General features: G+C 43.2%; 2 protein-coding genes across 8 annotated transcripts in view; one reads left to right on the forward strand and one right to left on the reverse strand.

The window, feature by feature from the left end:
* Positions 1–5384, reverse strand: part of N4BP2 (NEDD4 binding protein 2) — a 44171-nt gene extending 38787 nt beyond the window's left edge. For 2 of the 6 annotated variants that reach the window (XM_052780210.1, XM_052780211.1), the window contains exons 1-2: positions 5181–5379; positions 154–627 (exon numbers count right to left, since the gene is read on the reverse strand). The gene's annotated coding sequence lies outside the window, so the exon portion shown is untranslated. Of the gene's footprint in view, positions 1–153; positions 628–5180 lie in introns of all 6 variants that reach the window. The other 4 variants (XR_008234145.1, XM_052780213.1, XM_052780214.1 and 1 more) reach the window with 4 other exon arrangements.
* Positions 5385–23961: 18577 nt separating this feature from the next.
* The window catches only part of PDS5A (PDS5 cohesin associated factor A), an 86152-nt gene continuing 84612 nt past the window's right edge, over positions 23962–25501 (forward strand). Inside the window, exons 1-2 of one of the 2 annotated variants that reach the window (XM_052780215.1) lie at positions 23962–24122; positions 24946–25116. In XM_052780215.1, coding sequence (XP_052636175.1) covers positions 24096–24122; positions 24946–25116 — 198 coding nt within the window. In that variant the 5' untranslated portion in view covers positions 23962–24095. The remainder of the gene's footprint in view (positions 24123–24945; positions 25117–25501) is intronic. The other variant, XM_052780216.1, reaches the window with a different exon arrangement.

Below are 25501 nucleotides of genomic sequence, written 5' to 3' on the forward strand. Positions count from 1 at the left end.
GGCAAGCACAAGCTCCCAGAAAGGCACTTTCTCAAAGACAGGCAGATCTGTTGGGCGCACATGATTAAAGCAGTGAGGTAGGAGGAGGAGACCCACCAGTAAGCACATTCTCCAGCATCAGGTCTGCTTGGTTAGAAGTACTTTTGTACTCACCTTCCCTTTGCTGTGTGCTGAAGGTCAAAGCTTGGGATGTGGCAAAAAAACCCAAGCGGCCTTGGGATTATGGAGCATGCAGATACACAGCCTGACAAGCTAGAAAAATCAACAAGCAGTTGTTTTCCTTGTTTAGGTGGAGAGGGTTGTTGCTTGAGTTTTTTTGTTTGGTTTGTCTTTCATAAATTAGTAAGAGTATCTGCAAAATGCCTTTCCAGCCCGAGGAGAGCTTAGAGATATCGGATCCTTTCACACCTTCCCTCCTATGTTCTTTGGTAGCCTCCCATACAGCTCACAGCCCTGCTCAAGCGTGCTGAAGTAAGGGTTACCCATGCCCATGCCAAACTCAGCTTCGAGGGGAGATCTTCCAGGAGGCAGAGCTCTCACACTTCCTGGGCTGTCCCCAGTGCAGACTCCACATAGCTCCGCTGCTTTGCTGTGACCTATGCCCGGCCCCCAGAGCAACATAACAGGCTGCAACAAAGGAGACCAGACTTGTGGTTATGGTGGTGCTTCTGCAGTTTCACATTCACACCTGCCATCAGTACTACTGCGTAAGATTGTATTCCTGCTACACATTATAAAACAGCTAGAGAGTGAGTTATTTGGAAAGACAAAACAACTCCTGCCAGATGGAGCTGCGACTTGCCCACACGTTTCCAGAGACTCTGTCCAAAAGTCAGGCTGAAGGGCACTGAATAGAAGTAACACGTCTCTGCAGAATTACAGTTCCTCAGCACAGCAGAATTTCCTTTCACATCCTCTCCAGATGAACTTTCATACCTGTCTCTGAAAAGCCTTCATACAGACAGCAGTGCCTGGATCTTGTAATTGAAGACTTCGTGCCTCTCTGAGTTGCTGGAAATAGCTTGTAATATTTTATAAATTGCAACTCTGGCAGTATCTAGCTAAGAAGCTACAATATAGTCTAATGCACAAAATATTTAAGGCTGATAAAAAAAAGGAAAATATAACGTTATAAAGCTGAGCAAGACTCTCCTAATGAGGTTAATTTTAATACTGCTGTATTCTGCTATATTATTTTCCTGTTTCTTAAGGATTTGGGGGCTTTGTTGTTGGTTTTTTTTTCCTGTGACTGAGATCTGGCCAAAGGATGAGCATTTATTTTAGTGCTTGGAAAGCCAGCAAAAAGGCAGCAAGGGTGAGAACAGGTTCCATCAAGATGAGAAGATACTGTAAAAGAGGAGTATTACTGAAGATCACAGGTGATGCTTATTATTATGGGCACACACACACAAGTGGCACTATGGAGGAAGGAAAAGCAGAACATTAAAAGAATACTTATTTAGAGTTTTCTGCGCTGGCAGCAGTCAGGACTGGCAATCAATGCAAATACTACTTCCCCAAATCTTAGCTTGCTCTAGCTGTTGATGCAAATGAAGACAAGTTTACTTTCTTCTTATAGACAATGTTGCAACTCTAACCTGACTGGGAACAAAGGGAAGTGCCTGTCAAAGACTCAGACTCCAGAGCATGACTCTTCAGACCTATGTAGACACCGAACAGGGCTTCTGCAATGTGACCAGGTCTTGGTTCTGGTGCTTCCACATACAAAGGCTTCTCAGCTCCACACCTTTCCCTTATGTGTGATATACAGAACAACTCAAAGGCAGCACCATCTGGCCAACTTTCTGCAGTATAAGCTCTTCCTACCTGAACATCTGCTTAAGACCTTCAAGTCCGTGATGCATACAGTGCTGCACTCTGGTGATCCCCAGCTGCCACTTCCCTCATAACAGACTCACGGTTTTCAGTTCTGTGACTCTACATGAAGGTTTGTTGCACACTGGGACAAAGCTGAAGCACAAGAAATTTTTGAACTTCTGCATGGGCTCAAATACAGAAAACAGGTTTGCAGAAAGCACTTGCAAGAACAGGAGACCGATGAGATCATGACTGCTGGAGCATCAGAGCACAAGGTACACTGGAACATAAGCCAGATACTTCATCAAGGTATTATCTATTAACCAGTGACCTCAGAACAGTAGCAGCCACATCAGGAAGCTGAGGAGTCAGGTTGGAAAGAGACATAAAGCAGTTTGTGAACTTTGCTGGTGGTCCACATACAACAGCAATATGATAACCACTCCAGAATTTCACAAGGAGAAACATACTGTAGTGACACATAATACACTTAGCCAACTCACACTGATTCAAGTTGAATCATAAAATTACAGCTTAAAAAAGAAAGCAAGAAACCAAATCACATAAAGAAAGAAAGATAGGAATAAGAATAGCTTATTCATGTAGACTTCCTAAATATTTTCTGAGGAAAAAAAAAAAAATAAAATCACATATCGGGTCCCAGGCTGGAAACTACATTACACAGACCTACCAGGGCAACTATATCTACTTCCTATGTTCAAATGTGCTTCCATTGCTACTAGGGCAGTTGAACATAGCACACACAGCCATTACACAGCTATTAAAAAGATAAAAACTATTCTCAACTTACCGTAAACCACAGATAGATGACCTCATCCTGATCTAGGTACATCAACAAAAAGCTTATGGCCTCCAAATGACTGTCATTACTTATTTGATAGAGACTTAGTAGCTCACATGAGTTCACCTTATATGACTGTAAACAAAGTCAGCCAGGTCCATTTAAATAGTTTTAAATGGTGGTTTGATTTAAAACAGACAATTTTTGAGATGGAACATGGATCAGTTACATAAACAAACCCACTGGTAGGTCACAAATCCCCAGTGCAGTCGAAGAAACAGCTGGAAAACTTAACCTCTTCCATAACCACAGCTGGATTCAGGAAAAAATACCAACATACGGCCTTACTTGATTTTGAGAGGCAGTGTAACTCTGTAAAAAGCTTCTGTAAGAAAAACAAAGGCAGCAACTTCCTAAAACTCAGGGATTAATAATTCAGAAACTTTTACCAGAGCTAAATTCACATGCAGAAGAACTCTGTTTAAAATAATAACTAGACAGATTATGTCAGCCATTTAGTATAGACTACAGATCAGTACACAGGCAGGAGTGAAAAACAAAAGACCATGCAACACCTCAGAACTACGACCCCCCAAAGTCCCTATTACAACGTATTTATACACTAATTCAAGACAACATAATTCCTCTGTAAAATGGACAAGGCCACAGGTAACAATCCACCTACACCATAAAGTGAAACAGCTGTCAGTATACCATGGATGTTTCCTAACATCATGCCTAGGCTAACATTTTTGTCAGGTACTATTGCACTTTCACATTGGTAACATTAAGAACCTCGCTTCCCCCTACATCACTGCCTTCCCCAGGTGAAAAGCATTAAAGTTAATACAATAGAGGGAGAGTTCTTAAAAAAAAAAAAAGTGTAAAAAAAGACCACGAAAAAATACAGGGCAACTCCACAGTTAAAAATAAAACAAAACACAACAGGAGAAAGCCTATAAAGAAGAAATTAATGGATTTTTAAGATGTGCTTTGATGCTGTTAAATTTCCTTCACAAGCTCTTCACATAACCTATAGGAACACAAACTATTGCAACTTGGACGTGCTGCAAACACATGACACAAGCAAGCCCTGCCCTAGTCACAGTGACTGTACCCAGATGAATCAGGGCTAAAACCCTCATGCTTACAAATGTATACTATACTTAAATTTTTCTGCCCTTCCATAATTTGCTTCAGGTTTATAGCTTAGCCTTCGGCTCTCCAATCACATTCCAAGACGTATTATCTAAAGTTTTTATTCTAGTGAAGGTGAAATGGATAACGAGCAACCTGATTATCTTCTCTGTTCTTTTGCTTTACCTGAAATATCCAAAACACTCTGGAGGTTTTTTTTGCTTAAGTTCTATGTGAATTATTCTCATCTTCTTACTGCAAGGTCCTACTGAAAGACTTGAGATGCATACTGAACTTTGTCAAGATGCTGTATAGGATCATTCTAAGTGTCTTTTGAGAGTCAAACTGTTCTTTGCCATTTAGAACAAGAGTTAAGAAAAGTAATAGTAAATATGTATTTTTTTCTTCTCGTTTGAAGTCAGGCTACTCCAAAACCCCAATAACCCTATGGCACTTGATCAGCTGAACTGCAGACAGTGTCCAAAGCACACGGGACTACTACGCTATGAAGGACCCAACCAACCACACGATAAAGATGTTTCAGAGGCTCTCAACTGTTCAAAACGAAAAGACCCTTTAAGTACTAAAACCCCTTTGATTTCATTTTGCACAGGGTGAATTTATCTTGCGGGGCTCTATTTGCAAGACGCTTTTAAAGTTCACGGATACACCACACTGTTTGCTCGGGACAAACGGGCGAATCGCTGCCACCGACTCCCCAGCCCCGACCCTTCCTCCAGCGCCCGGTGCCGCCACGCAGGCCGCAGGGGCCGGCAGGGCAGGCCGCGGCCCTCCCCGGGGCTGCCGGGGGCCGGAGTCGGTGTTTCTGAGAGGAAGACCGGGCACCTCGGCCGCCGCCAAGCACGCTTACACAGCGACGGGCGAGGAAAAGCCACCGGCAGAGCAGGGCTAGCAGCCGGCACCTCACGCCGAGGAGCGCCCGTAGCGTTCACCACAGCGGCGGAGAGGGACGGCCCAGCCGCAGCTCCAGCCACGAGGCCCACAGGAAGGCCCCTGGGGAGGGCGGGCCCGGGCAGCGGCCTCAGGCCGGCGGCGGAGGCGCCCACCCTCCGCTTGAGCCAACGCTCCCCTGGCCCCGGCCCCTTCCCCGCGCGGGGGAGCTGCTAGCGGGGGCCCGTGACCCACGGCCGAGCCTCCAGCTGCCGGGCGGGCCCGCCGCGCAGCACCCGCCCCGCTGTCTCCCCTCCCATCCGCCGGGAACTCTCCAGCTGGGGCTACGGGCCCCTCAGCGCCACCGGGGCCGCCGCGGCACGGCGACGCGGGCCCCTGCACGCCCACCGGCGGGGGGAAGCCGCCTCCCCGCCCCCGAAACGGCGGGGGCCCCGCGCCCTATCGGGAGCAGGGGGAGGGCGAGGCTCCTCCCCGGTCCCGCCGCTTCGCGCCAGACCCCGCCGGCCTTTACCTCCCGCCGCTCGACTCGCTCGCTTCCGCCGGCGGCGGCCGCAGGGACTGTGGAGCTGCGCGGCGGCGGCTGGGGAGAGGGGGAGGCTCCGGCGGAGCGTGCGCCGCGGGGACACAGTGCCGCTCTCCGTCCGGCCGGGGAAGAACAGCTCGGGAGGAGGCTCGGCTCGGCTCCGCTCGGCTCGGCGCCGCGCCGCCCCCCCCCCGCCGCTGCCCGCCCGGGGCCCGCAGCGCCGCCCCGGCCGGCTCGCGCCTCGCCCGGCCGCACCCGCCGCCGCGTCGCGAGGGGCCGCCTCAGAGGCCGGGCCTGCGGTGGGCGGGGGCAGCGGCCGCTCCCGGCCTCGGGTGCCGAGGCGGGGCAGGGGGGCCCTGCCTCTGGCGTCCTCCGGGGGCTCGCCAGCACCGCCCCCCCCCCCTCGGGAAGGGCCCATTTCAAAAGGAAAAGGAGAAGAAACCCGGGAGCGTGACGGGGTGCCGCCAGCTAAGGGCCGGGCCGTGGGCCGGCGGAGGGCAGCTCTCCTCCCCGGGAGGCGGCCGTCGCCACCTTTTCCAGTGGTGACCGGTAAAACTTGACTGCCGATACAGCTCACCTTGGAAAAGGGTAACCATATGCTCCACCGGTATGGGAAAAGCAGTGTGAAAAGACAGACCTTGCCTGTAGAGGGCATATTGCTGGTTACAGGACGTAGGTGAGTTCAGCCAACAGCTGGAGATTACGGAGGTCGAGAAGAGTATGGTGAAATCCTACTAGCCGTGTAGTGGCAGGTTTGAAATTTGTAACAAAAAAGGATGAGTGTTTAATTTCTGGGGCCGCTGCCCTTTTTTACTAAGCAATTTCTAACGTCGCAGCAGAAGAGAAAGGTCCTACAGTCCCGAATGATGCAGTGGATCTGTGGACTGATGCAGGAGGAGAAATGGCATGTACGCGGCAGACAAGAGATGAAGAGTTTTTAAGGAAGCTGAGGAGAGTCTGGTGGGATCTGACATCAGTGATTGCAGTGGAGCTTATGAGCTGCAACAGAAATGAGGAGCAACTGATTAGGAGAGGGCTTCGGTATCTACAACAAGCAACAAGCAACGGGCATTTGATGGAGATGGACAATGGAAGATTATGGAAAGATGGAAGAGAGACCTGCTCCTTACAGACTGAGATGATGATAAGCAGCTCTTAAATTAGAACTGCTGTGAAGCCACCATGAAGGGAACTAGGCACTTGAACAAGAGTTTTGAATTTATCAACACAAGAAAAGGAGCAAAACTCTTTAAAATTAAAACAAACAAACCAACAACAACAACAACAAAAAAAACCCCAAACCCAACACTCAAGATGAGGAGGTTCTACTGGGAAACTTTTCTGTAATTTTATAGAAGTTTGTTGATCTGAGAAATTTCATGGTCAACAAATGGGCATTAAAATATAGTTGGAAAATTACTGATGAAGTTAACCCATTACTGATTTCTAAGAATAGGACTTTATTACATAGCCATAGGCATCCTTGTCAGCTCTGTCTCCCTGCCTGTCCAAGCAAGATAATAGGCAGGGTCTCCACTTCTTCCTGCTTGTTCATCTGATTCCCAGAAGGAGATGGGTGCCTTCCTATGCCCTATTGTCTTGAGATACCTCCCGGACATCTGTATTCAAGCGCCTCCCATCAGGGCACAATGCCTCAGGAGGATGTTGGCTGGAGGTGTCCCACTGTGCTCTTCCTAGGGAACAGAAGCAACCACACTCCTGTGAAAGGGGAAAAGCATTTCCCCCCGAGGGTAGTAAGGTTGCCTCCCAGCCCGAAGGTCCCTCACATTGTGATTCATCCCATTCAAGGACCAGGTGGCATCTCCGAGCCTCACTTGTCCTTCATTTTCCTTCAAAGAGGGAAACAAGAAGTGGCCTTCAGCGCTGCTTATTTAGCACCTAATCTTACATGCTTCACAAGAAAGTCCAAGAAGTCTCAGCCAGCTTTGTCTCAGTCACTCGTACTCCCACTGCTGCTTCCTTCTGGGGCCTGGAGAGTCTTTCCCTCTGCCACCAGGACCAACCTGTTTGCATTAGAGATGTCACTTTAGTTTTAATGCCAATAAAGAACAAGCAAGTGCAAAAATAAACTGATTTAGGCATTGCTAGTTTGCCTGTCACTTTGCTGTATCAGTGCTTACCTTGTAGTTACATGGTGTGCAATATTTAAATAAACAAGGACAAACATTTACATTTCTAATACAATACATAAAGCGTATACATAGTCATTCACAGGATGTGCTGATAAGTTTCAAAAAAGTTGTCTCTTGCTATGACTCACAAAAGGAAAATAAATAATTATTCAATACACTGATATTGTACATGTCCAAAAATCTGGAGGAAAAGCCTTGATCAGAATTTGTGTGTGCGTGTGCTGTCACGTGATGGTTGCATGCACGTACCAGGACTGTCCTTACTTTGTGTGTTCAGCGTCTGGACAAGTATCAGAAACAAAATCATTTTTCTTTAAGGGTGTGATGCTGGTAATGTGTTAATCATACGTTTGGAAAAATAGGTCATGTAAATTCCAGTCTAATGACTGTGTCTTTATATTTTTAAGATTGCCAAAAAAGAGGAAGAGAGAGAGGTTTTCAGTACACTTGAATCTAATAGCCTCCATTAAACTGCACTGCTAGTGGGGTGTTGCTGCTGGCACTTGGTGCATAAAACTATGTTGTTCTTTGCCAGTTGTATATATTACAGTATTTGACACCATGAAAATGCCAGACTAATTTGGGTACTGGCAGATTTCCCCCTACCACAGTTAACACTTTAAATAGGAGGGATTTTGGTATCTAGACGATTATAATCACTGTAATAGAGGTTCTTTCAAGTACATGTGTCCTTTTTTTTGAGTTTTCACACAACTTCTTCAAACATAACACATAATCACCTATTATCTGCTATTGTTTTGGGGTGTTTTTTTTCATTCCTCTGTCTCTCCTTATGTCTACAGTTGGCTTGTTTTTACTTGGAGTGTCTTGAACATACAGCATGTAATCTGTGCTGTTTGGCTCAAGTGTTTGGTCTTCACTGAATGCTATAACAACAGATTTTCCATTTTAGTTTCTACAATGCTGCCTTCTCAAAGTAAAAATACTATGTTCTTGTTTATGTTATATATCACATTAAAATAGTATTATTACCAGAGTTGGGCCATAAAAACAAGGAAATGACAGTCCCTTTTAATGTTTCTGATTATATGCAGCCTAAGTCTAGTCAGCAAATTGTGATTTCCTTTCTTCTATGCTCAAATTGTCTTTGAGGGTCTATAGTTAAAAAAGATCAGATTTTGATTTGCAAGAACAATTTGCAGCTAAACTTTGGGTGTGAAGAACATTTTGGTGTGGCAAGAAAGACATGTTTAACTTTGTCCGTTTTAAAGACTTATTTTTACTTAGAGTAACATGTTGAATATACCATAATAAATACTGTAGGAAAATGCCTGAGAAATTAGGGTGCATTAAAAATTCATGACTGCCTGCATGTCGTGGTTTAACCCCAGCCAGCAACTAAACACCACGCAGCCGCTCACTCACTCCCCCCCACCCAGTGGGATGGGGGAGAAAATCGGGAGAAGAAGCAAAACCCGTGGGTTGAGATAAGAACGGTTTAATAGAACAGAAAAGAAGAAACTAATAATGATAATGATAACACTAATAAAATGACAACAGCAATAATGAAAGGATTGGAATGTACAAATGATACGCAGTGCAATTGCTCACCACCCGCCGACCGACACCCAGCCAGTCCCCCGAGCGGCGAATCCCCGCCCCCCACTTCCCCGTTTCTGTACTGGATGGGACGTCACATGGTATGGAATACACCGTTGGCCAGTTTGGGTCAGGTGCCCTGGCTGTGTCCTGTGCCAACTTCTTGTGCCCCTCCAGCTTTCTCACTGGCTGGGCATGAGAAGCTGAAAAATCCTTGACATTAGTCTAAACACTACTGAGCAACAACTGAAAACATCAGTGTTATCAACATTCTTCGCTCTGAACTCAAAACATAGCACTGTACCAGCTACTAGGAAGACAGTTAACTCTATCCCAGCTGAAACCAGGACACTGCAGTAAATCTGAAATAAGTTATCTTTCCAGGAACTTAAGGTATAGTTTTTATCATTATTCAGAATTCTACTTTGGGCCATTAATATATACAATCAAAGCCCCAAATTATCATGGGTTTTTCCTTTCTTCAAAAAGGAGAGATGAAAAGAGCCCTCATCTAGTTCCTGCAGAAACAATTTTCATACAAATTGATTCGGTCCCTCCATGCTATAACCCTTCCTCTTCCTAAGGAGCCTTTCACATTCTGTTGCCAGCTTTAGGTTTCATTTACCATTGGGGGAAATAAAAAGTATTAGCTTTTCTCCACCCCTCCTTTTTTTTTTAATGGATTTACCTTAATGCTGATTTAAGACGTTTAACTTGGCTTCTTGAAATGTCTGTGTCTCCAGTTAATATTACTTTTCTCCATGATCTTGGAGTTTGTGTTCTTACGAAAGATAACTCCTACCTCAGCCAGAATTTGATTTCCGAAGTAGCAATTTAATTCTTTAAGTAAAAAAAAAAAAGGGGGTGGGGGAGGAAGGATAGAAGTTTTATAAAAATAAGTGTTAGTAGAATAACTCACATAAATGTCTCTTCTCCTCCACCCCTCTCCAGATTTAAGTCAAATGCATAGTGAACTGTGGTGGTTTATCTCCATAAAGGTACTCCACATCTGGCTTCTATACTTGAAGTATATTGATCTTCTGTTCCATATAGCTAATGATTCCGTAGTTAAATGCAGAAACAGGTTGGTATCACTGCAGTAATATTAGTTAATTCACATATACATATTTTCATTCCAAACAGTACATTTTTACTACATCTATATTAAAATAATGCCTTAATTCCCTTTATACAGGGTTCTATTTCAGCATTATTTTAAATGGGGAAAAAATAGTATTTAGAAGCAGCAAAAATCTAGATCATGGGGCAATTTTTGCCCCACTGAAGACAATAGCAAAAATTCTGCTGGTTTCAATAGGATCAGGTTTTCAGGTGAGCGGGTCACACTAATTCCAGCATTACCACTAATGAATTGAGAAGTTAATTAACAAATCAGTACTTTGATTCACCTGCCCATTGGTAAACTATCAAAGGAATTTATAAGGTTACCACTGAACTTTAATAGTTGTAAATTTTCAAATTCTTGTTTAAAAGCATTCTAAAGCAACATATTACTGGTCTTTATTTAAAGTACTTGTACTTTAATGAGATACTCCAGATATATTGCAGAACAGAAATAAAATTTGCTTATTATACCTGATACAGTAAACATCGCCAAAACATATGCACTACGAAGATGATTGGGTTTTTGGAAAGAAGATGCAGAGAGATGATGACAATAAATGCTGTAATCCAAGAAGTAAAGAATTGTACTTAATTGTATCTTCTCTGCAGGCAAAGGATGAGGTCATGCTTATATAGTTGACAGAAGCCTCACTGCTACAAGGACCTTCTGAATTTGGAATAAGCTCACACTTCAGTTTTGATTTGTGGTGAATCTGATTCCTGTATTGGATGTTCTCTGCTATGCAGTTTTTATCAATCTGATATGTCAAATTTCATGGTTATCAAAAATCCATCCTGATTTGTTTAAACTGCAGAAAGGAAAAACAAACGATGCTTAGTATGCCTCCTTGGCACATGATAAAAAGTAGTAAGCTGACTCTCATTGTAACTGTCATGTTTTTATCTATTGACTATCACTGCCTTTATTTTCAAAAACTGCATTGATCCTATCCCATAGCAAATTTAATATCAGAGATCTTAAGAGATCAGTGTATTTAAGACATGGCCTAAGAACAAGGCTAGCGGTAAAACTGCATATCTGTATTATTTTAAAAAATCAGATTTCATTTATATCACTGCAGTAATTAGACCAAGCTTAACAGAAAAAAAAAGAATAACGTTTGACACTTCTGTAACTTTTACCATCCCCAAAATGTCTTGTAAAAAAACCAAAACAACCACGGGCGGATCCACTTTATACCTCAGTTAGCTGAGACCACACGTCTCAAACAAAATGCAACAGCTGTTTAACTACACCATTCAGTATCACAGAGTAGGTTAACAGACAGTTACTATCCAATTGAAATTGTAGAACTCTGCAAGCAGGGTGCTGTTATCTTAACTGGAATTTGACCAGGACATGGAAGTTTACTTACTGGTTTTTACAACACAATTGTTGTATGCTAATCAAGAAAGAGGGCGTTTCCAAGGAACGGTATCATTAATGGCCTCCATTCGCTGGTAAAGCCAGAGCTGTAAGAACAAAACTGCCCCGGGACAGAAAATCTCCAGGTTTCCAATATGCAAGATAACTGCCTTCAGGCAGTTGTTAAGACAGCCACGGCTGCAGAAGAAATTGCACTGATTTTGAACTGGGCTAAAATTTTCTAGGTTAAGACAGAACTAACATCATTCAAGAAATTTGCAGTGAGACTTCAGCGTTTTATTTTCTTGAGCAGCTGGGCTTCATCTGGGATATCTTAGAGTCAAGTCCCTAACATAAGTGATAGCTACTGAATCCAAATCATCTGATGTCGGACTTTGTCTTCACTAAGGATAAAATAGGGCAGAGGCAGAAAGGGAAATAAGTTTGTTTCTTTTAGTTAGAACAAGATCATATTAGATGTATTAGAGGGTTAAAATAATCTTGTGTTCCTACCTGTTTACGTTAACCACGATAGCATGTAAAAAGTACAAACTACCTTGCTTATATTAGGATTTTATCACATAAAGGTATTCTGTATCACTTAAAGTAACTGTTTTCCTTAGAGCAAAACAGACCCATTTCCTCAAATACATTAATTCCCAAGTTTACTTAATGTGACCAAGTCATGCTGAGATACAGAATTAAACACTTGAAAACAAACCATTACTGAAAAAGTCAATTTGACATTATAAAAAGAACAGAAAAAAAGCTGTATGTTACTGTTTTCTTTTGACTATGTAATATTATTTCAAGTAAAATTTTGGCTTCTTTTAGTTTATATATTTTCATATTCTATGGGTTTTGTGATGTTAAAGGTTATCAGTCCATTTCACCTTACTAAAATATTGGAAAAAAAAATCATTAAAACTTTTCAGTGATTCTAAATAAAACCCAGTACTTTCATTCTACTGGAAGTTTTGAGATGTCTATTGTTTGCCTCGATTCAGAAATTCTTAAATGTTAAAACATTGGACCTTGCTGCAGAATGGAATTTCTAAGTAGATCTAATGTTAAGTATGATCCTGAATTTTAGGCAAGTTTCAATCATCTATTAATGTCACTTGAATGAACAAATGCTTTTACCTGTCAAGACAGACTCTACTCCGTTGTCTGTACAATTCATTTATCAGAAGTTAATTGCTTGCCAATCATAAGTGATTTACGAATCCGTTTACCTCACAGTGACTGACCTTCAATTAATAGAAGATTAAAACAATATAAAAATCTATTTTATTTCTTACTCCAAAGAGTTTCATAGAGGCCTTATTTCCAATTACAGATCCTATCCAGACCTGTGTACTTTACAAAGTTTTCTGATACCGCAACTCAATGGCTTCAAAATTCTACGATATGCAAGTATCTTGTATGTTTCCTGCTTAGTGTCAATTTTCCTCATTCACCATTTGTTACACAAAAGCTGGCTAGCTACAGCAACCCTTGCGCTTGACCTCTGTCATTGACATCTGCAAATTACTCCAACTGCTTATAAAAATAAATTAGGAAACTTGTTATGGTCTAAACCCACTAGCACTCATTTATTAATTAAATTTCACTAACTCGTTTCTAAACTTGAATAACTTGTATGCTGCATGTCTTATGCCGAAACAAGAAGCCAAGGAGATGGGGGAAGGGAGCAGAGAGTGTGCATTTAAAAACAGCTGTATAGACTACTTTTTTTTTAAAGGAAATCCTTTGTTCAGTATGTGATTCTTTGTAACTGTCACATGATAGAACCTAATTATTTAGATAGGAAGCCGACTCCATGGCTATTTGGTCGCTGCTGAATGGGGAACAAGGCCTTCTTTTGCTTTCCTGTAAATTCTGACCTCTTTTTTTTTTTTGTCCCTTTAAAATCCACCTATCACTTCTACTTTTTAACATTTCACACCCTCTGTCACTGGAAATGGGGCCACGTTCTTTCCCAGTGAATAACACCAGCAACAAAAGAAACTCAAATTTAGGAAGCCACAGGCAGCTAAGGACCACCTTACAGTTTCAGAGACATAAAATAACAGTCATTCCTTGCAACAGGACAGTTTCCAATTTATTTGAGGACTAGGTAAAAATTAGTTAGCTCAGACCTGCCAAATTCATGCCAATTCCAAGTCCAGAGAACAAGGGAGTCAGATCTAAAGACAAGCTCCACCCCACCCTGCCCTAGCTTATGACATTCAGATTGGTATCTGTAACCAGATTTAGCTCACACACACAATTCAGGATGGAGCAGAGGTGGTGTAATTTGGATCTGGGCCCATCTGTAATAGACAACTTATTAAAGAAAAAAAAACCAAAACCCAAAAACAGTTGATACAACTGGCATGAAAACATGTTTAAGCTTTCTTCAAATAGATGATCAAACACTGAACTCTTTCAATTACTTTATTCATCTGTTTACATTCCCCAAAACCTGGAAGAAAGAACACACTAATTTAAAAGAACATTGAAATGGGAATAGTTCGTATTTTCTATGTAGTTCTTCAATTTCTGAGCTACGATTTCTTCTTCTGTGCAACAGGGATGGTTAGGAGAGAACAATGTGTACCTCAAAACCAAGTAAGAATTTTATCTTTCCATCAGTGTTTGTTATGAACTTGTGTATTTTCCACATACAAAAAATAAACTATATATACTACACAGTACCGAAGAGCAGAAAATGAAAAGGTTAAATACTCAGCAAAACAAATTGCCAATTTTCCCCTCATCCATACACCTGCTGGTAATTATTTTCCTCGGCAGCATTATGCAGTTTGTGACTCTGAAGACTCTTAAAGGCAAATGTTTTTGGACTCTCCTAATTGTTGCTGGTTATACATCTACTTTTCAAATTCCATAGTGATCAAAAGCACATATAAGTAAATCCCTATCTGGATTACGTTTAAACCTATTATTAGGATTGAAATAGAAAACAAACAACACTTCCATAATTTAAGCTTGTTTCATTTACCTTTCAACACTCTACACTGTCAGGTTCACCCCGTTGTGGATGGCAGGTTGCATCACTCCAAGTGCAACTGCAGCCACTGTCACACGTATGTTCTTCCCCAGGCTCAGCAAGAAGACATTTATTAACCATGGCAGCATCAAAACAGCAGGCAGAACGTATGCATACAGAAACAAAAACTCCCAATATATTTTGATGTAGCTCTCCAGCTGACCTGGAACTCCCCTTCATGTGTAAACAGGGGGCAAAAGAAACCCACAACAATCTCCTTTTTAACTTTGAATTTTAATAGTATGCTCTGTTTTTTAAAAATCTTCTTGCAAGTTTGTTCAGCTCGTTTCAGAAAAGATTACTTTTGTAGCTTCCAAACATGCAAAGCCAAAATCTAATTCAAAAGAAGCCTTTATATTTAGTAAATATGAACTGTAGGTGTAACTAGTTTTAAGATATATAACAGAACATATAATCATATTGTTCTCAGAATTTGGCTTCTCCGGTTCACCTTGAATTTGGCAAAATTGTACTTACTGATCACAAATAATTATATTTAAAATATACTTGCAATTCATTCAGGGCTATTTATTTCACCTTCTATCTCTGCATTTTTTGCTTGCTCACATGAAACTCCTTAATGCTCTGCCAGCTGCAGATTCTCTACCACATGTTCATCTTTGCTCTTCCCATTTCTCCTGTTCATTCATACCTTTTCTTGTATTCCCATTTCTCATATCCGGCAACAGGCCAAGGGACAAACCTTTTAGAAAGGAGCACAGAGACAAACACAAAAATAAGGGTTTGATAAAACAGACAAAATTTTACTGCAAATTTGCTTAAATTCAGGAAACTATAAAGCCCTTGGGTTTTTCTTATTCATAGATTATGTCAGCATTTGTGTACTTCCTTTAGTGTTACTTCTTACTTGCTATATGAAGCTGCTTCCTTAGGGGGTTTAAGGATCTATTGCTAGATAAAATTTTTCTCCCCTGGAAGTAACACTGTTCTCTCTTACTATATTCAGAATCCGATAGACTTGTCAACATATTTTTTCATTTACATCTTTTTTATGATGAAGCTGTGTGAGAGAACATAGTGTTACAGTTTTTGAAGCAAGGATACAAGCCTAACAGAGTGCATCCAAGCAGTGTCAACCTAAATGATACTGAAAATGCATGAAAAAAATGATTCACTCAAGTTTTCTTCTCCATGTGCTAGATTAGAGGTGGCTGCTGAGCAGATCTTGAAGGAAGTTTAAAACATGTTGATTAAATATAGATCAATGGCATTCCATAAGCAAAAACTGAGTACATCTAAAGCACTGACCTACATGTTCACATGCTGGCTAAAAGTCTTTGTCTGCCTCTTTAACGGTCTCAGATAAAGGAAGTTTACAATTTTAGCATGCACTTCCCTGAAAATATAAATGATTAGGTATAAGTACGCAGTGTCTGGAAAATAAAAAGAACACCACAGAGATACACTTAAGAAAGCAAGTGTTCATGTGCTTGATACAGTGTAGTTATAGTATATTACACAGGGTACACATGAGCTGCCTTGCCAAATTCAGATAGGATATAAATAGTCGTATTAGATGTTGGTGAAATTGTAAGTGGATACGTATCGGTCTACTTCACAAGCAGTAATCCCTCTGCTGGCATTTAATATCATCACCTTCAGCAATCACTCTACCATCATGGACTTTCTTATATTCCATCATGGAGAATTTTTGGTTAGAGATCTGACTATTGTGAATACAGCTTTTCTATTACTAAGCATTCATGTTTGTCAAGACTACACTTTTCTCATTTCTATAACTGCTCTTGCCTTGTCTAGCCTACTTATGGCTTTGTCGACTCAATACCTGATATTCTGTCCTGTCTCGGACACCAGTTCTTTGTCTGCTTTGTTAAATACCCATTCAAGTACTGCCTCAAATAACCTTAGTTACCTTCTCTGCTGCCACACATCCTGAATTTAGGAAAATCTTCCTCCACTGATACTCAGTATTCCCTGCTGCTGGATCACTATGTTGTCAGTGTGCTCCTCTGTCATGCTGCCTGATGACCTGTGGTGGTGCAAACATCCAGTGCATTAACTCAAGTAGAATCGTAAGTATGAAGTGGCCGGAGCTGCACAATCCAAAGCAGTAATTTTATTTCGTAAATACAAATGCAAATTGTTCTTTACAAGGGTTTGAAATTCCAATTTTCATATTCAAGTTCCCAAATGGTGTAGTGGTGTAATGTTTTAATGATTATCGCCTCAAGCCATTCACAAAACACATGGATTGAATCATCATTAGTTTGTTTCCTAGCAGCATAAACCTATATGATCAATATATTTCCTGACTTTGTTCAAAGGCAAACTGTAATGATTCTACTGCTCACAGAGTCATACCCAAACACTTTGATGCCTCCCTGAGTTTGATAAATGCAACCCCTTTTTAAGCCTCTGAATAGTACACCACATACCTATCCATCATCGTGAAATGACCCCATCATTACAGTACAGCTCTGAGACTGCACATCCATTCATCAGACATCTTTCTTTGACCATGATGGTAAATTCCAAGTTCATATTAATTTGTAAAGGTTCATATCATTCTTTTCTTTACTGCAAGCAGCAGACATGTATCTGTGAAAGAATTAGGAACAGCAGCATCACAAATACCATCGATACGTTTCATGAAGGAGGCTCTTAATCAGAATTTGTTAGTACCACACATGTTCTCATTTTTCAACAGATCATAGGACAGTTCTTATCTAATGGGGCAGAGGGAGAGACTCTGCTCATACTGTCTTCTCTCCACTAGGCAGCCACCATGGGCTAAGTATATTACCAAACTTCCCCAATTTCCTTGGTGGCTTTTCCTGTAAGCAGTCTCACTCAGAAATTCCCCAGATCTGCCTTGTTGTTTGAAAAAATAGCAAGCAAACATAAAGAGCCATACACTACTATTACAACTGCAGGTAACTGCAGATTTCCTTGCAGCCTCGCTGGGAAAAAAAAAAAATCCAGGAAGGACTTTACAGAATGGAAAAGTTGAATTTGAAATGGACTCCTTTTAAGTGACCTTCGGCTGACAACATAACGCTCTTTGTCAAAACAGCTTCTCTGTGCAGCAAGTATTAGAGAGCCGATAAAAGGCTAATGAAAAATACAAGCTATTCTTGAACATGCCATAAATAAAATAACTTTACTTAATTAATAAAAAGAGAATATAAGCTAACTTCATGCTTAATAGTCTAGCTACAAAGACTGTTCATAAATTCAGTTACCTGGAATCAAATTTATCCAATCAGAACCTGTCCAATAGAAACCAGAAAAACTTGAAAAATAGTTGATCCATCCATGGTTTCCCTTATAAAAGCCTGAAAAAAAATATTTTATCTCAAAAAGTAGAAAGATTTGACTGGTGAAATGCTTAATTTTTTGCTGTAGCAACTTATCAATGTGAATTCTGAGAAATTATTGATAGTGACAGGAAGAAAATTGAAGCTTTTGAGATGTGGTACAAGTGAAGACCCTTGCATATCTCCTGGGCAGAAAAGATGATAAATGCTCATATTAAATATATTATTGGAGAAAAGTAGACTTGGTTGTCAGAAATGAATAGGTGTAAATGTATGTGCTTTGGACACATCAGGAGCAGAGATGGAAATAACCTTGAGAATGTAATTATGGAGTGAATGGTGACAAGTCATCATAATAGAGAGCAGCTAGAAAGGAGGTGGATAGATGGCACACAGAAGGCTGCTCTGACTTCAGTTTAAGAATGCTCAAAACTAGCAACGGATCAAGGAGGCTTCTAAAAATTCTCCTATGAAATCACCAACATGCAGGTGCCAATAAATTGATTTTACTTCACTTGCAAGCAAAGGAAACAAGTGCAACTGTTCTGTCAATACAGTATTTTGTAAATGACAAGTGTATTTGCAAGTATACACTTTTTCACAATGGCTTAAATATATTGACAATGACAATCCTTGTCATTTCTGAATGTGCCTTGATACCACAAAAGTCCAGTGGCAAGTATAACTGCCCTATCTCCGAGTAAGACTCAGAATAAGGACATTTTCAGACAGTACAGGAGAAAGCCCTCCTTACCAAAACCAGAGCAAAATAACATTTAGAAATTAAGGCTAGGGATCCATTTCAAAGGAGTGCATCATCCATACAATATTTGGTCCTCCCCTTAATTCAGAACTAGTGGCACTCCATGAAAAGTCAGCGAGTCATGGGACTTTCTTCTTTTTGTCTCCAGCTGCTTGTCACCATGAGATAATACACACAAGTCCTCCTCCACCCTTTTACGTATTTGTCAATGTAGATCATGGGAGACACACGTTAAGTCCCTGTTTTCAGGACAAACATGCTTTTTGGTCTATTCTTAGATGGGAGTAATTTCACTGCAAATATCCTCTGGAATGGGACACCTTTTAGGGCTCTTTTGTTATTGCAACTCACATTGTGAAGAAACCCACCTTTGACTCAGGTGAGTGTAACCACTGTTCTCAATTTACAGCAGTTGTAAAAACCCATAAATTCTTTTATAAAATAGGTAGTTAAAACAATTAGGTGCTGTTACCAACATACATGATGCTGCAAAGTTTAATTAGAAACCTCAGGGATAACTCTGAAGATCCAGTGCAGCAAACTTAGAGGCTATAATTTTAACTGGAGGAGCTGTGTGCAACTGCATGTGTGAGAGAATCAACAGACAGACAAGAGGAAAGACGACCGGAAGCAAGGACCAATACCAAAGTCAAAAAGCTAAGGGAGAAAGCTTCAGTGCAAAACTGAGGACAAAAAACTATTTTCCAGGGTTGGATTTTTCCTGAGTTCAGAGGAACTGGTGTATTGCAGGAAAAAATGTGTATCATTCAAAAAATAAATAGGCTTTCATTAAGGGGGGGGGCAGTCATGATTAGGAAGCAACCTGTGAGAAAGCAACTTGCTAGATATCAAAAACTGGCTAAATGCTAGACTTGAAAACAAGTAATTAAGCTTTTTTTTTTTCTTCCCTCTTGACCTATTTGACTGTGACTTAAAAAATTTAGTAGTGAAGGACCACACTCCACCACCTGGTTCTGCAAAGCAGGAGCTTTCAAGAGCATAGCTATTATTAGGAAGACAAGTGCTTTCCTAACCCACCAGACAGGATTTCTTACTTGTCTGGCCAACTGACTGACAGGTATGACTTATTCTGCAGTTCATGACACACTGTTGTGTCTTGATACAACTATTTAGTTCTTGATCATTATTACTATCCAGGTTTACTGTACTAACAAAGACCTGAGGACAACCGTTAAGCTGTTCCTGGAAAGATGTGCGCGTAGCTTAATTTAATCAACATGAGTTAAGGGATTTTCTGTGCTTAAAGTAATCACTCCATACTCTCTTCTGTTTCACCTGAAAGCCGTTTTGCTCTGAAAACCTTGTGCTGCGTTATTTCCCTCACCAGTAAAAACACCACATTCTTCTTTTATTGGTACCTTCCTCTAACCTCTCCTGACATGATACAGAGAAAGAAGCACCCCACAAGAGTGTTCAGCACCTTTTATTTCAGTCTGCTTATAGACTACACTTGCAGTAGTAGTCTAAAATATATTAATAAACAAATAAACAACAAACGGATTGGAGTAAATACATTCCAATAAAAATAAAGGGAGTAAAAGTAAATAAATTCCAACCTAAATTTGTCCAGGTAGGGACTCAATAAAATCTAGGTAAGGACTAAAGGACTGGGTCTTATTATTTAGACAGAGCCATCCATTAAAACCCAAGGGATCATGTGAACCTGGCTACAGCTGTACAAGAAGCAGAGTCCAAGTCAGATCTCAGCTGCTTGCTGAAATTAGAAGGGTGAAGGTCAAACAAGCAAAGGCAACAAACCAGACACTAGCAGCTGTAATCATATCTGGGACCAGATTTCAGGACTATTCAGATTAAGAGTACCACAGGTCAGTTTATCTGAAGCTTTTATGTTTGCACATTCTGAAAATGCCATGCATATATTCAAGCTAATTGGCAGTTAAGTGTTCATTCATACCTCCCTTAATTGGGTGTGATATCAGAACAACACGCTGTGTTTTAGCCCTTTAGAGTTTCAAATGGTGCAGAAGTATGAATCCCTGCTTCTCTTCTGAGACAAGATGGACCACTGCCTAATCATCCCATGATTACAGAACTGCACCTACTTCTCTCTCAACCACCTTGCTGATCATGATTTGTCTAAGGCTCATTCAAAACATCATGTATCTGACTAACAGCATCTAAATTAATAGCTATCCTAACAGTGCTCTGACAGTTTTACACTAGTATGCTGGCAAAATACTCCCGCTGTGGACCTAGGGTATGTCAGCAAGGTTGTGTTGATACCAGAACCTACAGACAGCAAATTATACCAGGAATGGATCAGTCTACCAGTAGAAACTGTACCTGATGGCTTAGGACTCCAACAACATTGACACTCAGGGGTGGTCAAAATTTTCATACTGCTGACTAACCATTACCTGTGAAACCAGAAATCTAGTGTGAACCTCTCCTAGATACTAAACTTTCTACTGATGTATTTCAGGACTTTTTCAGTGTTATACTACACATATGAAATCCCGAGAATTAAAAATCTTCAACCATTACTCCACAGTAATTAATTGCTAACTTCACTCTTTGTCCGAAGTCTGCAAGAAGACAGAGAGAGATCTTGGTCCTCAACCAAGAGTACTCCAGTGTAAGGCTTCACAAACAACTTGCTCAAGATGAAATAAAATTTTAATTAAATGAGCAAACTTTGCCTGGCACTTTCAAGTGAAATCTTTGGACTGCCACATCTAACTACATGTTAGTTTCAGTGCACATATGCTTTAGAATGCAGGAGTTTATCTTATTCTTCAGTGGAAAATAAAAGTGACTGGAAGTGCGTACTAGAGGCTCTGCACCGTGTTTGTCCTTAACTTAGACTAAAAGCAAGTTGTGGGAGCATAGCACTCTACCTTTTCATTCTTATTCCTACTTCATGACCTGTTGTATAAAAATTTCTTGGTAAAGATGGTGTCAGTTTGTGGAAAAACTTGTAACCACAAGATTACAAGAAAATGTTATGACATTGTAGGTCATATTAATGATATACATAAAATCCCGCTTTTCAATAACAATAAAACAATACTTGAAAATAAACATTAAAAAAACGGACATTCTGAGACTTAGGTGAAATTTCTAGATTATAACACCCATAATACTTCAATTCTGCCAAAAGAGAAGCCTGCCTAACATCTTCCTAGCTTTATGCTTGGGTCATAAAAAAACCTCAGCAAAGATCACTTTGAATTTATTTACTGCATCATCTTTACTAACTTACATCCTCTCTTTTTCTATTTAAATTGAAGACAGCTTATATAGGTTTTTGATGCATGCTTTCTTTTTTTAGTTACAGAATAATTTTCTAGGATTTGTTTCTGATTTATTGTGTTAATACAAGCATATTAAAAATAAGGAATCTACACCAAATTGTTTATATTAGTCATTTGATTTGGGAAGCAAAGTACCTAATGTAACAAACATAAGGATAAAACCCCCAAATTTGTTAAAAGTGTAATAGTTCTGACAGTACGTATTATTTTATTGACAACAAATAAGAGTTGATAGCTAGTCTGAGTACCTCAGCTCTAAGGCAAATCTAAATGGCCGCTGAAGTTTGCATTAGGAAAAAGATTAAACACTTGGTGTTGGCTTTATTTGTTTATTAAATCTGTACAACCTTGTTAAAACTGCATGGTGTATCCCACTCTTATGGTCACCTGTCTGTTGTGAATGCCCAAATCCATCGATCCTTAAGCCTGGAGAGAATAATTTTATCTAAGCCTGGACTCACAACCAGATTTAAATGTCTTGTCTGGTGGCACCCTTCTAGATTTCCAAATCACTGTTTGAGATCTCCTAAGTGTTCCTTGCAACTCTCAGCCATTTTCACTGTAATCCTTCTGAGCTGATTTCATAGAGGCTATGGGCATTCAAGGCTTTAACTCCCCTAGGACAACAGTGCAGGGAGACAAGGAACACGGGCAGGACAGCAATTTCCTACCCACATGCTATTACACCAGAAGTACCAGAGAGCTCCTCAGTCTTTTTCAGTACGTTTTCCTCCCATACCTTGTAAATCTGGAATTTGGCTTACTTCACCATGACCTTACCTATTTATGCCTTTCCCACCCCTCACCCTCCTGCATCTTTTCTGCGTGGATGGCAGGCCGTGCCAGCCCCTCTGCTGTGCCCAGCAAGGCCCCTGGGGAGAAACCTGTCCCTCCACGCAGCTTGGTCCCAGCCTTTAATTTGCTCTGTAGAAAATTCATTAGAGATTTTAAAAACTGAGAAAAATGATACTTTTAGCTGGTTTGAGTAACCAAGAATAGTCAGCTGAAGACCCCAAATTATTCTTCATCAGCTAAAAATCATCTTTCAGCTGTCACGCACCTTCTCTGAGCAGGGTGGGCATCTGGAAAACACTTTATAGCCACCTATACTTCAGACATGCAGGGCACATAATGCAGATTCAAAACAGACAGATATATCCCACTTTGCTACTAACTTTCCAGACATACTCCATCTCTTGGAAATATGAAAGAATATTAAATTACAGAGACATTTTGCATGGAAGGATTTCCTGAGTTGGCTGGCGAAGGCTCCTTCTGTCTGCATATTCAAGTTTCTCCTGAAGATTTATAACTAAATTAATGTTTGAGAAACTCATCTGCCAACAGCGAGGAAGAAAAATTTGGACGTTGAGGCGGGGATGCTGCTCGCTCTCCCCCCCCCCGCCTGCCTGAAGAAGGGCTATTGACTCCTACCTCCACAGCACTCTCCGTGCCACCCCACGCACCGTTTCCCCCCCATTTTCTTATTTATCACGCCGACCAGGCCTCACCACCGGCACCAGATGCCTGAGGGACCGGCCAGAGGAGACCGCGCAGCCATGAGCAGCCCGGCTCCCTGAGGAAGCGCAAACATGCCTCTCCCCCTCCCGCACACGGCACTGCCGCCCTGCAGCCGGGAACCCGCCGGCCCCCTCCCCGGCAATCCCGGCAGCCGGCCCCACGCCGCCCAGGCCTCGCCCTCGGAGCCGACCGTTGCCCCCCGCCGCCCAGGAGGAGAGCCCCGCGGGGTCGGGGCTCGGCCGGAGAACGGCCCTCAGGCCGCGGCCCGGCCCGGCCGCTCCGGGGGTTTTGGCGCCAAGCGGGAGGCAGCGCTGCGGCGGCCGCGCCCGGTACTGCCCGCCGCCGCCGCCCTGCGCGGGGCTCGGCGGGCTACGAGACTTACTGGCCGGCCTCGCCCCTGCCCCGGGGCTGGGGCTGGGGGATCCTGGCTGGGCGGCGCTGCGGGCCCGGCCGCAGGCCCGAGGGCGGGCGGGCGAGCAGGGGGAGGGGGGCGGCGCGGAGCCTCCTCCCGGGCTGTTCTTCCCCGGCCGGACGGAGAGCGGCACTGTGTCCCCGCGGCGCACGCTCCGCCGGAGCCTCCCCCTCTCCCCAGCCGCCGCCGCCGCTGCTGCCGCCACCGAGCAGCCTCCCCCTCCCCCCACCCCTTCCCGAGCAGGAGCCGCCGCCGCCGCCGCACCGCGGAGCAGGGACGCGGCGGGAGCAGCCAGGGCAGCGGCCGGCGGGGGTGGCGGCGGAGCGGCGAGGACCACCCGGCACGGAGGCTACTCAATGCTGCACCTTCCGGAGCTGCATGAGGTAAAGGCGGCTCCGGGTCCCGCTTCCCTCCGTCCCCGCTCCCCCCCCCCACCCCGTCCCCGTCGCCCGCGGGGGTGTGTGCGCGGAGCCGGGGGGCGGGGGGGGGCTCTTTGTGGGCCCGGTGGGGCGAGGAGGGGCTGCGGGGCGGGGGGCTGAGGGGGGGCATGAAGTTGCGGGAACAAATGGAAAGTGGAGAGTGGCCTGGCCCCCTCCCCGGGGGGGGCTCCCGCCGCCGCGGGGGGGCCGGGCGGGGGGCTCGGCGCCGGGCGGGGGGGTCGGCGGGGGTGTTTTGTTTGTGCTCGCCGCCGCCTCCCTGCCTCCCTCCCTCCCTCCCCCTCTCCTGTTGGTTTCTCTGCCTCCTGATAGTTTTGAGGCCTAACTGTTTAGGCCTCGTCTCCCGGCTCCGGGGCCGGCGTGCCGGCTCCGAACCCCCCCCCCCCCGCCCCGGGGCAGGGAATCGCACCCCCCGCCCCCCGCCTCGGGCCGTAACGAGCCCTCGGCCCCGGGGCACCCTTCGATCGAGTCGGAAATTTCATTGTAAGGTCGTCGGCTCCGAACTAACAGTGTTGGGCTGGAGCAGCCCCGCAATGAAAGGAGGCGCCGGAGGGGAATGGAGGGGCCGGAGTTGCGGGCAGCGGCGGCGGCGGCCGGCCGGGCCTCGCCTCAGCGCCGCCCGGGGCCGGGGGATGCGGCGGGGGCAGCGGCGGGGGGCGCAGCCGGCGGGGTGATAACCGGGGCCTTCTGCGAATTGAGGGTGAGAAATGGAAAAAGAGGGTTAGAAAGTCGTTTCCATTCTGCTGAACTTTTGTTTTCTGACCGATAGAGGCCGGTAGAGGACTGTGGAGAAGGAAAGTTTATAACCAGCAGCACCAGGATGGACTTCCCTGCTACCCAACCAAAACCTGCTGCCGACGGTAAAATCATCTACTATCCTCCTGGAGTGAAGGAGATTACGGACAAAATTACCAACGACGAGGTGGTTAAACGGTTAAAGGTGAGCAATCCTGACCACCACCCCCTTCCCCGCGACTTTTGCTTCTCAAGGTAAACATTTCATCATTGGAAAGGAGAACTGCCGGAGTTCCCTTGTCATAATTGAAACGTCTCCTTCTTGCCTGCAGACCTTTATGGGGATATCACTTCCTTGCTTTTCCTTAAAAGAGGGAGCATTTTTTTAAATTTGTGACTTTACTCTCGCAAGTTGTCTCAAAGCCAGAGTTGATGCATTGAACTGCTAATTTGTACGTCAAATACATCCACGCTTTTGGGGAGAGATCTGAAGTGGAATCATAAGTAATAATTGCAGGATATGTTACTGAAAACTTTTGTTCATGAGCTAGGAGGTTTTTGTGGGCTCCAGCACTTTGAGCAAGCGTAGT

The sequence above is a fragment of the Harpia harpyja genome, chromosome 2, assembly GCF_026419915.1.
Source record: "Harpia harpyja isolate bHarHar1 chromosome 2, bHarHar1 primary haplotype, whole genome shotgun sequence".
In the NCBI taxonomy this organism is placed as follows: domain Eukaryota; kingdom Metazoa; phylum Chordata; class Aves; order Accipitriformes; family Accipitridae; genus Harpia; species Harpia harpyja.